This window comes from Macrotis lagotis, chromosome 6 (assembly GCF_037893015.1).
Source record: "Macrotis lagotis isolate mMagLag1 chromosome 6, bilby.v1.9.chrom.fasta, whole genome shotgun sequence".
NCBI lineage: Eukaryota > Metazoa > Chordata > Mammalia > Peramelemorphia > Peramelidae > Macrotis > Macrotis lagotis.
In genome coordinates, this window is record NC_133663.1 from 131,211,598 (window position 1) to 131,226,626 (window position 15,029).

Sequence of the window (15,029 nt, forward strand, 5' to 3'; positions counted from 1 at the left end):
TTACTGTTTCTGTTTATCACACCACAGCACTCTCTGATCCTGTTCTTGGGGAAAAAACAATGCTGCATAGCTATGAGATTTCTGAGCAGTCTACAAACGTGGTCTCTAAGATCCAGTACTGTATTTTATTATTATTAAAGATTTTATTTATTTTGAGTTTTACAATTTTCCCCCTAATCTTACTTCCCTCCCCTCCCACAGAAAGCAATTTGTCAGTTTTGACTTTGTTTCCATGTTGTACATTGATCCAAATTGAATGTGATGAAAGAGAAATCATATCTTTAAGGAAGAAACAAAAAAGTATAAGAGATAACAAGATCAGACAATAAGATATCTGTTTTTTTCCTAAATTAAAGGGAATAGTCCTTGAACTTTGTTCAAACTCCACAGTTCTTTCTCTGGATACAGATGGCATTTTCTATTGCAGACAGCCCAAAATTGTCCCTGATTGTTGCACTGATGGAATGAGCAAGTCCATCATCACCCTCATGTTGCTGTTAGGGTGTACAGTGTTTTTCTGCTTCTGCTCATCACGCTCAGTGTCAGTTCATGCAAATCCCTCCAGGCTTCCCTGAATTCCCGTCCCTCCTGGTTTCTAATAGAACAATAGTGTTCCATGACATACATATACCACAGTTTGCTAAGCCATTCCCCAATTGAAGGACATTTACTAGATTTCCAATTCTTTGCCACCACAAACAGGGCTGCTATGAATATTTTTGTACAAGTGATGTTTTTACCCTTTTTCATCATCTCTTCAGGGTATAGACCCAGTAGTGGTATTGCTGGATCAAAGGGTATGCACATTTTTGTTGCCCTTTGGGCGTAGTTCCAAATTTCTCTCCAGAAAGGTTGGATAAGTTCACAGCTCCACCAACAGTGTAATATAGTGTCCCAGATTTCCCACAACCCTTCCAACAATGATCATTATCCTTTCTGGTCATATTGGCCAGTCTGAGATGTGCAGCACTGTATTTTTTCAAAGGTTTTTTCTGTTCTTTCCTTCACCCCCACCTCTGCTTTGAAGATAAGAGTATTGAGGTGTATGTAATTTAGTTTGGGGGATCATGCCAGTTTTTTCCTATGATTTCTAAATCTGATGGTCTGTAACAGTTACTGGTGTATCAGTTGTGAGAGGTGAAAAAAATCACTGGTTCTTTAGTCAGAGGATAATGGTTCAAATATTACCCTAATTGCCTATTATTTGCCAGGAACAATTATGGCAAGTTACTTATTCTGAGCTTCAGTTCTTCTCTCATAAATGAGAGAATTGATATAGATGACTTCTGAGGTACTTTATAATTCTAGCTATTAATTTTTGATACTGCTTTCATAGCGTTGTGTTTCCTTGCTTTCTTTTCGGTATCAGGGTGAGAAAACAATATCCATGAATGTTTCTTGTTGCTTCAAGGCAAAAGTTATTTTGTGAACTTTCCCATTCACTTAGGAGAATTTAAAAGCTTTGGTTAAACCAATTAATTTCAACTTCTTATTATATTCTTTTGTTGTTACTTGTGGTGAGACAATATGGGAGTGATTAATTTGTTTTAATTTGTTTAGTTGTTCCCAAAAACTTCCAGTGAAGTTTTTTGCTCATCCCTTCAGTGAAACAACCAGTTTTGGGCTATCTACTATGGAGAATACCATCTGTATCCAGAAAAAAGAATTATAGACTTTGAACAAAGACCAAAGACTATTACCATCAAATTAGGGGAAAAAAGCATTATATTATTATGTAATTTTACTATCTCATACTTTAATGAGCAAATACATCATAAAAGAGCTAAATGGATATTAGTGGATGGTCTGAGAATTGTGTAACTCCGCATCTTTTTAAAAAAAGATTTTATTTATTTTGAGTTTTACAATTTTTCCCCTAATCTTGCATCCCTCCCCACCCCCACCCCCCACAGAAGGCAATTTGCAAGTCTTTACATTGTTTCCATGGTATACATTGATCCAAATTGAATGTGATGAGAGAGAGAAATCATATCCTTAAGGAAGAAACATAAAGTATAAGAGATAGCAAGATCAGACAATGATATATCGGTATCTTTTTTTTTTTAAAGAAAGATTTTATTTATTTTGAGTTTTACAATTTTTCTCACATTCTTGCTTCCCTCTCCCCACCCCCTACAGAAGGCATTCTGTTAGTGGTTACATTGGTTCCATGTTATATACATTGATCTCAGTTGAATGTGATGACAGAAATATTCTTTTTTTAATTTAATATTTATTCTCATTTTGTACACTTTTTTATACATTAATAAAATATTCTTGTTTAAGAGTAAACAAAATGCTCCCTCCCCCCAAAAAATATACTCATTTGAAAAAAATTAAAATTAAAATAAAAAATAATAGTAATAATTGTAGGCATGACCAGGTGGTACAGTGGATAGAGCACCAGCCCTGGATCCAGGAGCACCCAAGCCCATATCTGGTCCCATACACCCAACAATCACCCAGCTATGTGACAGGCAAGCCACCCCAACCCCACTGCCCTGCATAAACCAAAAAAAGAAAAAGAAAAGAACTAAAATAAAATAGTAATAATAGTAGGGGTGGCTGGGTGGTGAACAGAGCATTGGCCCTTGAGCCAGGAGCACCCATGTCCGAATCTGGCCTCAGACACCCAATGATCACCCTGCTATGTGGCCCCAGACAGGCCACCCAGCCCCATTTGTCCTGCACCCCCCAAAAATAATAATAATAAAAAATGTGCTTCAGTCTGTGTTCCAACACCACCAACTCTGTCGCAGGTGGATCACATTCTTTATGATAAGTCCATCACAAAAATTACTTCCATTTTTTTCCACCATTGCCATTGCTGATCACAACTTCCTCCTTTCGTATTTCTCCACTACCATGTACTATATTTTCTCTCTCCTTTCACTCTGACTCTGCTGTAGGGTAGCTGAGTGGCGCAGCAGACAGATCCCTGTTCCTGGGGCCAAGAGGCCCTGAGCCCACTACCACCCCTTAGGCCCAGCATCCACCTGGCCCTGTGGTCCCAGACAGGCCTTCCAATCCCAGCCCCTTGTGAGAAGTAAAAAAGAAAATGTGTTATATCTGACCACTCTCCCCCCATGGTCCATCCTCTCCTCCATCACTCACATCCCCCCCCTTCCCCCTGTCCTCCCTCTCCTTCTTACTCCAGATTTCTATACCCCATTGAGTATATATGCTGTTTCCTCTCCTAGCCACCTCTGATGAGAGTGAAGATTCCCTCATTCCCCCTTGCCTTCCCCCCTTCCATATCATTGCAATAGCTCATTGTAATAAAGAAAAATATTATTATATGAAATATCTTGGCCTATTCTCCCCCTCTCCTTTTTCTTTCTCCTATTATATTTCCGTTTTTTTTTTCTATTGACTCCATCAATTTTTACACCATATTTTATCTGCAAATTCAGCTTTCTCCTGTGCTTCATCTATCAAAGCTTCTTCTACCGGCTCTGTTAATTGAGAAAGTTCATATGAGTATTGTCAGTGTCATTTTTCTATACAGGAATATATGCAGTTCATCATCATTAAGTCCCTCATATTTTCCTCTTTTCCTCCACTCTCTATGCTTTACCTGAGTCCTGTATCTGAAGATCAAAGCTGTTCAGCTCTGGCCATTCCAACAGGAACATTTGAAATTTCCCTGGATCATTGAAAGTCCGTTTTTACCCCTGGAAGAGGACATTCCCTTTTGCTGGGTAGTTGATTCTCCATTGCATTCTAAGCACTTTTGCTTTCTGGTATATTGTATTCCAAGCCCTACCAGCTTTAATGTAGTTGCTGCTAAGTCCTCTGAGATCCTGATTGCAGCTCCGAGGTATCTGAATTGTGTCCTTCTGGCTACTTGTAATATTTTCTCTTTGACTTGGGAGTTGTGGAACTTGGCTTGGAAAAACTGGGGGTTGGTTTTTTGAGATCTCTTTCTCGGGGGGATCTGTGGATTCTTTCCATTTCTATTTTGCCCTCTGCTTCTAGGATATCAGGGCAGTTTTCCTGTAGTAATTCTTTGAAAATGATGTCAAGGCTCTTTTCCTGATCATGACTTTCAGGTATTCCAATAATTTTAAAATTATCTTTTCTAAATCTGTTTTCCATATCAATTGATTTTTCAATGAGATGTTTACTAATTTTTCATTTTTTTGGTTTTGAAGTATTGAGTCCTGATGTCTTGTAAATTCATCAATCTCCCTGAGTTCTATTCTTTGTCTGAAGGATTTGTTTTCCTCAGAGAGCTTTCTCATCTCTTTTTCCATCTGGCCAATTCTGCTTTTTAAAGCATTCTTCTCCTCAATAACTTTTTGAAATGTTTTATCCATTTGACCTAAGCTGGTTTTTAGCATGCTATTTTCTTCAGCATTTTTTTGGATTTCCTTGACTAAGCTGCTGACTTCATTTTCATGTTTTTCCTGCATCTCTCTCCTTTCTTTTCCCAGTTTGGAGTCTTTAGATGCAGGAGTTTGTGCTTCCTCATCTTCAGACTGAGTGTTTTGATCCTTCTTGGGCTCATATGCAAAATATTTCTCAGTGGTGTTCCTCTTGTTTCTCTGCTTGCTCATTTTCCTAGCCTTAGCCTGTTTTGCGGGGTGCTCCTGAGCTTTTGGGACACTCCCACAATGGTCTCAGTATTGTGAGGCTCAGTCCTCCCTCCTGGTCTGTGAATGACCATAAGCACCCCCCTCTGCCACAGGGCTGAAGTGGGGGGGGGGCCTGCTCTTCTATGGCGGGGCCTAGACTGTGATCAGGACCTGAATGTGGTCAGAACCCCAAAGTCCTGTTCCAGGGGCAGAGGACAGAGCATGACAGTCTCTCTTCACTCCCTTCCCTAGGTTCAGTGGGCTCATGCCCTGGGGGCTCCTGCTTAACGGCTCTGCCTGCTTCTGTTTCCTGGATCTGGACTGCCTTGGCCACTCTGCTGTGTGCCCTGAGGGCTGGGCTTCACGTGCTTGTTCTGGTAGAGGTCCCCAGTTGTTCCCCTAATTTGTGCCTGATGCTCCTGGGGGTGTAGATCAGGAAACTCCCCCGCTGTTGTGAGCCCTCGCTTCCAGCGCCCTGGGGCTGCCTCCGGGAGGCTGAAGTTCTTGCGCTCTGGTGGGCCACCCCTCTGGTGGGCTGACCCTTTGACCCCAGGGAGCAGAGCCTTTCTACTCTTTTCCAGGTTACTTTGAGTAGGAGAACTGCTTCACTGGGTCCCTCTGTGGGTTCTGTCTCTCGAAAATTTACTTCGAGTCCTTCATTTAGAAGTTTTATGAGGGAGCTCCTAAGACAGGATCTTCGCTTGTCACCATCTTGGCTATGCCTCCTGAGAAATATTCTTAAGGAAGAAAATTAAAGTATGAGATAGTAAAATTACATAATAATATAATGCTTTCCCCCCCAATTTGATGGTAATAGTCTTTGGTCTTTGTTCAAAGTCCATAATTCTTTCTCTGGATACAGATGGTATTCTCCATTGTAGATAGCCCAAAATTGTCCCTGGTTGTTGCACTGAAGGGATGAGCAAATCCATCAGGGTTGCTCATCACCCTCCAGGCTTCCCTGAATTCCCATCCCTCCTGGTTTCTAATAGAAAGATAGAGTTCCATGACATACATATACCACAGTTTGTTAAGCCATTCCCCATTTGAGGTACATTCACTTAATTTCTAATTTTTTGCCACTATGAACAGGGCTGCTATAAATATTTTTGTACAAGTGATGTTTTTACCCTTTTTCATAATCTCTTTAGGGTATAGACCCAATAGTGATATTGCTGGGTCAAAGGGTATGCACATTTTTGTTGCACTTTGGACATAATCCCAAATTGCTCTCCAGAAAGGTTGGATGAGTTCACAACTCTACCAACAATGTATTAGTGTCCCAGATTTCTCATATCCCTTCCAACATTGATCATTGTCCTTTCTGTTGGTATTGGCCAGTCTGAGAGGTGTGAGGTGGTATCTCAGAGATGCTTTCATTTGCATTTCTCTCATAAGTAATGAGTTGGAGCAATTTTTCATCTGACTATGGATTGCTTTGATTTTCTCAGCTATAAATTGCCTTTGCATATCCTTTGACCATTTGGCAATTGGGGAATGGCTTGTTTTTTTTGAAAATTTGACTCAGTTCTCTGTATATTTTAGAAATGAGTCCTGTGTCAGAAAAACTAGTTTCAGAAATGGTTTCCCAATTGACTACATTTCTTTTGATCTTGGTTACAGTGGTTTTGTCTCTCAGCATCTTTTTATATTTGCCATTCTGTGGAAGGAGGGAGAGAAGGATTGAGAGCTATTGACATTATGTCTCATGGTCTTCCCTAGTAATCTCATGAATAAGCTTTCAGTTTGTGAGTCTCTCCCATGCTTCCATCATCTGCCTCCTTCATTCTTATTGTGTGTTGTTGAAAAGAATTGGAGGAAGTCACTTCCTTGCTTAAGATCCTTTAACTTCTTATAGACTCTTCTGTTTGCTATTTAAAGCCCTTTACAAACTGTCTCCATGTCTTCCAAGAATGATTTTACATTATCTTATCCCCTCTTCCTTGAATACTTCATTGCAGCCAGATTTGCCTGCTTTGTCCTCACTTCTACCTTTTAGAATACTAAATATCCTCTATTACTCAGTTCAAGTGTCTCTTCCACCAGGTCTTACTCCCAAATTACTTTGTGATTTTTTGTTTACTTTTTCCATATTTTATATTGATTTATTTCTATACAGTAGGCAGTGTAGTTCAGTGGAAGGAGCACTGACTCTTGAACCACAGGCTTTGGGATCTAGTCAGTCAGTTAACTGGTATCTGTTTCCATCCAGCTTCGTATTAACTATTTTAATTTACTCTTGGACAAGTTACTTTAATGTACCCTGTTCTTGGTTTCCTTATCTATAAAAATGAGAAAATGGTAACAACCACTCTCTGAGATAATTTCTGAGATCCCTTTCTCTTCTATATCTGTTCTCCTTAGAGTTTGTAAATCTCCTAAAAGGAGACTTGTTTCCTCTATTCTCTATTCTAGGTCATAGGGGAAAGAAATAAAATACTTGCTGAATGAATAGGTATGCCTCTAATCTTAAAGTGCTTAAGGAACAGGAGTGTCAGTGGAAAAAGGACCAGGAGAAAACTCTTATGCTAGAAGTCATGGAAGGTGTCGGAGAATCAAGAATTTTGTCAATAGGGTTAGCTGCCAGTATCCCAAAAGGACTACTTCCTTATAGTCTTTTTATGCTTTTCTTTTCTCCCTCTATAGACTGAGATCTGTGAGAGCAATCTGATAAGCTTGCCTTATTCATCTTTGTCACTCAGCCTCTCCTTTACATCCTGTCAACCAGCTTAGTACAACTGAGATGGAAGAGTGGTTTGAAGTTGACAAGGAAGTTTGGTTTTGTTACTGATTCATAAATAAAATAGATGTCTTGATAACTTTTGACAGGTCACAAGACATTGTAACAGCATTCAGTGAAATGATAACTTTCTGGAGAGTAAAGGAAAAAACTGCAGGAAAAGACAATTTTGGTACATTTGTTCATTTATCTTGAAAAACTATATCCATGATATAGGCTGATATATTTCCCCTACTTGTCCTTTATGATGACTAATGAAACAAAAAGTAGCCTAGTAGAACTTTTCAGAAAGAAACTCACAGCATAGCTATTGAAAGCATCAACCTTTGACTCATGCCTTCTATTTCTGTAGATGTATATATATATATATGACAAATTTTCATAGATTCCAGTGTTAGAGTTTTTATCGATTATTAATAAATATTAATACTCATTAATAAAAATAGTTAAAATAATAAAAGATTTTGATTGACCTTCAGTTATCTCAGAAATATCCCCCAAAATTCCAAAAGATTAGTGTTAGTATATTTAAATGAAAAAATAGTCTGTATCGCTGGAATCACTTAGTTGTAGAGAATTTTTTTCTTTTTTAAAGAAATATTATTTTGAGAATATACAGTAACTGGAACTAAGAGGCCTTCAGGGGAAATAACTTCAATGACTATGATTTGTAATTAGAATAAAAATTGCTAATTTAAGAAATACCACAATTAACCTGATTTCATTTACCTGGTATCAGGGAATGGTGTGATCTGATTAATTGAATTTGATTAATACTCTTAGGAGCAATTCATTTGTTGAATACTTTTTTGTTGATAGTCTATTTAAAATACACAGAATTAACATTTTGAGCACCATCAAATGCTTTAATATGACATGGTGGTTATGGAACTTTTATAGAATACTTAAATGGAAATTTTAGGGATCTTCCTTTTATAGCTAGGTACCTTCTCTTGAAGTTTTTTGTTTGGCTGGCATCAGAGAGAAACAAATAACAAATTGGATATAGAATCTCATAAAAGTTTGAAAATCAAGGATTGTATTCTAGAGGGAAAGAATGCCATGTAATGGTAATGAACTTCACTGGCAGCCTAAAGCATTTAACTTACACAAAAATGTAGAGGATAACAAGTTGGAAGTTTGCTTTCTCCTTGGGAATATTTATCTTTGATGGAACATCCTATTTATAGAGTTGTTGGGGAAAATATTTCTAACTAATTAGAAGTGAAAATTAAGCTTTTTCTCTATTTTTACATTGTTCATTGCCTTGCTTTTATTATCTAGAGAAAAGACAATATATTTAAATGCTGTATTTTTTTTTAATTTTAAGGTTGTACACATCTTCTAAAGCATGCAGTCTACCAGAAAACTCAATGAGCCCTCTGCAGTGGTGTCGCCGGGTCTTGGATAATCCAACACCTGAGATGGAAGCTGCAAAACGTTCACTTTGTTTCAGATTGGAGCAAGGTGAGTTCGGACTTTTTTTTTTTAATAATTGTAACTAACAGTCATTGTCTTGATTTTAAATTTTTGTGCATTTATTATTGTAATTGATACATATAGTTCTTGAATTAAATTCACCATTTAAATATTTAAGCAATAAGAGCTTTGAAATATGTCCTTGTGAAACTCTGTACTTGTACCCTTTACCTGAATTTTTTTTTTGCCAAAGGTCCTTTTTTTTGTCACTCATAATGATAGTGACAAATAAATTCCTGATATAATGTTGTGTACCTCTTTGTGACTCTTGTATTATAAAAATACTAGTAAATAAATGTTTCAGTCATTTGAGGTTTGCAAAAAAATGGTTAAGTTCCAAGATAACAGTTATGATACCAATTTGTTAACTCCCTTCGCTTTCACCCAAGGGGACTGATCCTGATCTTCAATTTCTTATAGCTTTATGAGGCATAATGGGGTGTGAGAATTGTTAAGCATTCCTCTAATTATGTTGAGAAGTCTTCTCTCCAATCAATATTCCCAGCAAATCCTAGGATTTCATCCTTAAATTCAGTTGGTAATCATTATAATAAGCCTTCTGTAGGAACCCTGAGTTCTCTTTCCTCCTGATTTGCTGTTTCTAAAATCAATATATTTCTTCTTTGGATTTCTTCTAGCTTCTGTGTATGAAATGTACTTTCTCGTTCTATTGGTAGGAATTGTCTAAAATAAGTAAATGAAATGCCCTTCTCATTTTAAGTGCAATTTTAAGAGCTCTGTCATCACTGGGGATTTGGGCGACTCAAAACTTCTACTTCCTCATCTGATAGATAAAGAACAATAGCACTTTTCTGTTATTCTGGGAATATTGACATGTTTATAAAAATGTTTAGAGATGCTGAGAAAAACGTATGGAGAGCACAATAATATAATGAATACCACAAAAATAAAAGAATGAAATAATTTAAACATGTTACTTAATTTTATAAACTTTAAAAAATATTCTTTTAATTATTATGAATATAATAATCAGTATAAGTATTTCCCTATACTTAAAAAAACAACAAAAAAAAGAAGACTGTATATGAAACCATGAATATCCCCTATATTAGTCTTGTTGAGAAGGTGTGCATTTCATGTCATCATTCACTTGATGTAATGATCCTCCTTGATTACAAAACACAATAATCCTTAATAGAGGATGTGAAACCTAGGTTCTCTGACTGTAGTTTCAATGCTCTTTTTCCTGTATCATGATGAGTGGTATAAATGTTCCATTATGGGACAGTAATCCCAGAACCAGGCTGTGAATATAGTTGTTTGATTGCAAATATCCAATTAGCCCAGTCAACTCTTTGGATAGGAATGTTTAAATGTATTTTGTCTGTAAATTGAAGTTAATGAATTTCTGTCCTTGTGTCACTTGGACAGTGGTATTGAAAACTGAATTCAGAATAGGAAATTGGAATTGGGGGGGAGAAGAACTACTTACCCCAAGCAAGGGAAACATTAAAAAGTGTTATTTTTTAAAAAAAATTAAACATTGAAATTCATCTCTTTTCTTCATTTTTTATTTTTATTTATTCATTTATTTTTAAATAGATTTTATTTATTTTGAATTTTACAATTTTTCCCCTAATCTTGCTTCCCTCCCCCCACCCCCCACAGAAGGCAGCCTGTTAGTCTTTACATTGTTTCCATGGTATACATTGATCTAAGTTGAATGTGATGAGAGTTTTCTCCATTTTTTAGGATTGTATTTGTGTGTATGCATTTATGTGTGTTTTGTGTATGTTCCTCCCCTCTTGAGAGTCATGCTCTAAGAACTACTTTTGAGAGTCAGTTTTCTAATCTTTAAAATGAAAGTTGAACCAGATCATATTTATTCCTAATAAGAGCAAGTATTTTGAGGTTTGCAAAGCATTTGATCTTTATAACAACCCTGGGAGGTAGGTGCTTGTGTTAGGTGAAAGATGAAATGACAGAGGAAGCAAAGGTATAATCTACCTAGCATATTGCTTTATCAAACAATGCTTGGCAATTGTCTAACAAAAGTAGAAGCAGACCTGGAACTTCCCCCCCCCATACAAGGGTATATAGACTTTTATACATTAAAAGTCATTAAATAGGGCCAATTAATTAAATGAAAATAATACAACATTGGGAAATCTGATTTCTAATAGGATTAAAGATTAGGGATCTTCTAAGTTGGGAGGGGGAGAATGAATAAGTGCAATTTCCTAAAAACAGAAGAGGTGTCCTCCAAGTGTCTGTGAACAATCATAACATGAAAATAATAGCTGATTGATCCGTGTAGGACTAGTTTTCAGATAAGAATATGGATTGCTTAAGATGTACAATTGTGAGTAAACTCCTTGCATCTGTCTTTGGATCTAACTAGGTTTCTGGTCAGCATAATTTAGATTCTCAGTTCTTAAGCAGAAGGTAAAGGTGGGTCCAATTTCCCAGCTTTGTAGAACTAGATTCAAATAATACAATAAGATTTTCTCCCAGTTCCCATAATTAAATAAAGTTTTCTCACAAGATAGAAGTTGCACTAGGTTAATAATTGAATAGAAAAAGAACTGTGCTAGCTCTAGATTAGTCACAATGGAGTCATTATGGTTCACTTAGTTCCCACAATTAACCATTTGTTGTCGTAATCCCTTTAATTTCAACAGCCTGCTTTTATTTTTCCAGTTTTACAAATCCTATGACTAGGATGTTAAATGACTTGCCCAGGGTCAAACAGAGAACGGGAGAGGAAAGATCGCCTATAGAGGTGCATTGACAAAACTTTGACCCTCAGTTCATGACTCTTTCTGCTGTACCATCCTATTTCTTTATCATAAATATTTGTTAGTAATGAAGAACCTCAAATTACAGATATAAATGCAACCCATTGCTTAATAATAAAAAAGTGTAGACTACCTTTCTGATCTTTTCTTTCCTTGTTCTTTCACGCTTTGTCTACTTAACAATTATTCAATTTCTAATCTGATTTTGCTCATCTTTCTCTATATTAAATAACTAAAGTTCCAGATTTTTGTCATGGTGGAGATCATACTATAATTCTAAATTTTTCCCATAGCAAAATGGAAATACTTATAAGGTAAATTCATAAGGACTTTTGTGTCTTCAGTCCTAAATATCCACCATGTTTTTATCATTGTACAGTTGAGAATTTAAAGCACTTGGATATTCTTTAGATACTTGAGTATTAGAAGCATCTTGTATATGGTTAATATGATAGTATAGTTTAACACAGCTGAGTGTTCTTATGAGATGAATCAAAGCACATCACATTTTAGTGTGCTGTGTGGAAGTTTCCTTGACTGTGATCATGCACATTTAGGTCCTATTTTTCCAGTGATCATTTATCACTCCTGGGACCTTTTCCCAACTAAATGAGCACAACTCTCACCCTTTGCTTTGAGGCTTTTTTCAGAATCTTTATACATAATGTTGAGCTGCTCTCTTGTTTTGGTTATTAGCTTGTTTAGTTAGTTCCCTTAGCTATTATTTAGTGTTGTCCTCTAATCCTAACCAGTGGAAAAAAAAAAGAAATTCAGATCAACTCAGAATGATCTTCTTAGGTTCTAAAGGTGGCTATTTAATTTTAAAAAGCTACACTGATTCAGCCAAGAAGAAGTTAAGAGGCTTATCAAGCATCTGTCTCCTGGAACACAGCCAAAGACTCTTTTGCATGGCCCAAGATTCTATCTCCTTCAGCTCAGATTTCTAGGCATTAGTTACTCTGCTGTTTTCTAAACAGTTCATTTTAGGAAACTTTTATAAAAATTCTCGGTCCTTTGAGAAGTGCAACCCAGAGACCTTCAGAAAGAGATTTCCCAGATAAATTGCTTGTTGTTACTTTCTGGCATGCAATTTTAATTTTATATTTAGATTGGGGCTATCTAAGTGAGATCCCTACCATTTTATCAACTCCTTAGCCTTAGAGATTAGGGGACCATAGGATGAAATTGACAGGACCATGTTCCCAAGGGATTGATTTAGGTTGATTGTTCCTAATGTCTGTGTTTTACCACTAGGGGCTTTTATGTACATCTACACATGTATGTATATACATGTACACATTTTTCATATAAATATATATATATATATCCATGTAGATAATATGTATGTATTTATGTAGATACATATATTTTTATGAACATAAAATCATTCACATATATTTTTATGAACATAAAATAGTTTATGATCTTTTTCATTTACTAGTATTTATGTTAATCTTTTTTCTAGTTCTCTATTGTTCTTGACTTTTTTTCTCAATTTGATTGGAAAGGTGTTTCTTAGGAAAATATTAAATTACTTACATATTAGTTATTGTGAAGTACTACCTGCTCAAATGCCCGTAAGAAATAACTTGCTCTTTTCTTCAGTATGTAATTTTTCTTAGTTTGGATTAGAGTTTAATCCTCGTGGGAAAGTGTAGTCTAAGTTGAAATGTTGAGATAAGTAAGTATGTATCATTTCATGAGTATATTAGAATACTAAAAGGACTATTTTGTATTTTTTAGTTCTGCTTTTAATGACCTTCAATTCAGTTTAGTGAGAACAGCTACCAAACTTCTATATGCAAGGTACTATGGATACAAAGATAGGAACAGGACAGTTTCTACCCTTTGAGGTACATATTTCACAAAGAAAATTGAAGAGGGCTAGAGATTAACAACTGCAAGAATGGGGAGGAAGGAACATTAACAACTGCAAGAATGGGGAGGAAGGAACATTGGGGAAAATGTCAGTGGAGAGATAATATTTGAACTGAGTCTTAGTAGAGGACAAGGATTCTGAGAAGTTGAAAAGGGAGTACATTCCAGGCATGGAGTGGTGGGGTTTAGAGAAGGAAGAAGCTCCATTCAGAGGTAAGTGATAGAATATTGTTTGGGGAAGAGCTAATAGTCTAGTTTATCTAGAATGTGGTCTGTGAAACAAGGCTAGAAAGGTAGATAGGTGAAAGCCACATTATAGAGGCCTTAAATTCCAGATAGGAAATTACTCTTTTATCTTATAGGCAGTAGAAGCCACTGAATGTCCTGGTTGGATTTATATTTAAAGGAGATTATTTTGACAAATATGTAGAGGGGATGGATTAAGGAAGAGAATGACTAGAAGCATTGAGACCAATTAGAAAGCCATTATAGATGTACAGGCAAAGAGGTGATGCAGATTGAATTAGGATATTAGCCATATGTAAAAGAGAAGGGCATAGATTTGAGACCATTTGGAGGCAGAATTAATGTTACAACTGATAGAATATGTAGAGATAGAGGGAGAAGGAAAGCATCAAGAATATTCAAGACTTCTGGTTCTTGGCACCAGCAAGATGGTGACCTTTTTCTAGACCTCAGAAATCTCCCAAAAGAGTAATTATGCATTAGATCTAGAAAAATTACAGCTGAATAGGGGAAAGAACAAGAGAATGTGATCAAGGTAGAATCCTTAGAAATTAACATCAGAGAATGTGAATACTTAGTGTTCACTTAGCATTCTTTTCTACCTGCCTTCATGATCCCTACATGGAAGGACTGATGGACCTTGTGAAATTTTGTATTGAGTCCAAATTTGGACCTCATTCTTGCTGTGAATGAAGACTTTGTGTGTATACTTCATCCTCTGCTCACTACCTGAAGACAACTGGGGCGGGGGGCAGGAGGAAAGATGAGGAGGGAACCTGAGGCTGTCCCTAGCTTCTTAGGGATATCTGCAGGGATTCTTCCCAGAATGTGCTCCTGATGTTCCTTCCAAACTGCAATAAGTAGCAGTGAGTAATTCAGCCGAGCCATTGAAGGGAAGAAATTTAGCCTTACACAACTTTGTGAGTTAAGAAGTAAGAAAGCAACAGAAGAATATACCAGGAGAAAAAAAGATTGAAATACTGGACAATTTGATAGAAAGAAAACTCAATAGAAACCCTGTGCATAAACAGACAAATTAACAGAGGATTCAAAAAAGAAGGAAAGGTGAGTACCAAATCCTTGGAGAGATTATAAAATTCATAACACATTTCATAAGGCAAAGGAAAATTAAATATTTCTAATGAAATAGTCCAGTGGAATTCCAAGAAAGCATGGAAATGTCACAAGAAATTTTAGAATGGTTTAAAAGATAATACCTGAAAGAAAAAAATGAGAAATGAATATAGGAATTCATAATTCCTAGCTCAATAAAATTACATCTGGGTGGCTTAATGGATAGAATGCCTGGTCTGGTGTCAGACTCCTCTTCCTGAGTTCAAATCTGGTCCC

The 15,029-nt window shown here is 36.4% G+C and overlaps 1 protein-coding gene across 2 annotated transcripts in view; it reads left to right on the forward strand.

Moving 5' to 3' along the window:
• SLAIN1 (SLAIN motif family member 1) overlaps window positions 1-15,029 on the forward strand; it is a 79,054-nt gene that overhangs the window by 12,009 nt on the left and 52,016 nt on the right. For both annotated transcript variants that reach the window (XM_074191861.1, XM_074191862.1), the window contains exon 2: window positions 8,648-8,784. In XM_074191861.1, the coding sequence (XP_074047962.1) occupies window positions 8,648-8,784 (137 nt within the window). The remainder of the gene's footprint in view (window positions 1-8,647; window positions 8,785-15,029) is intronic.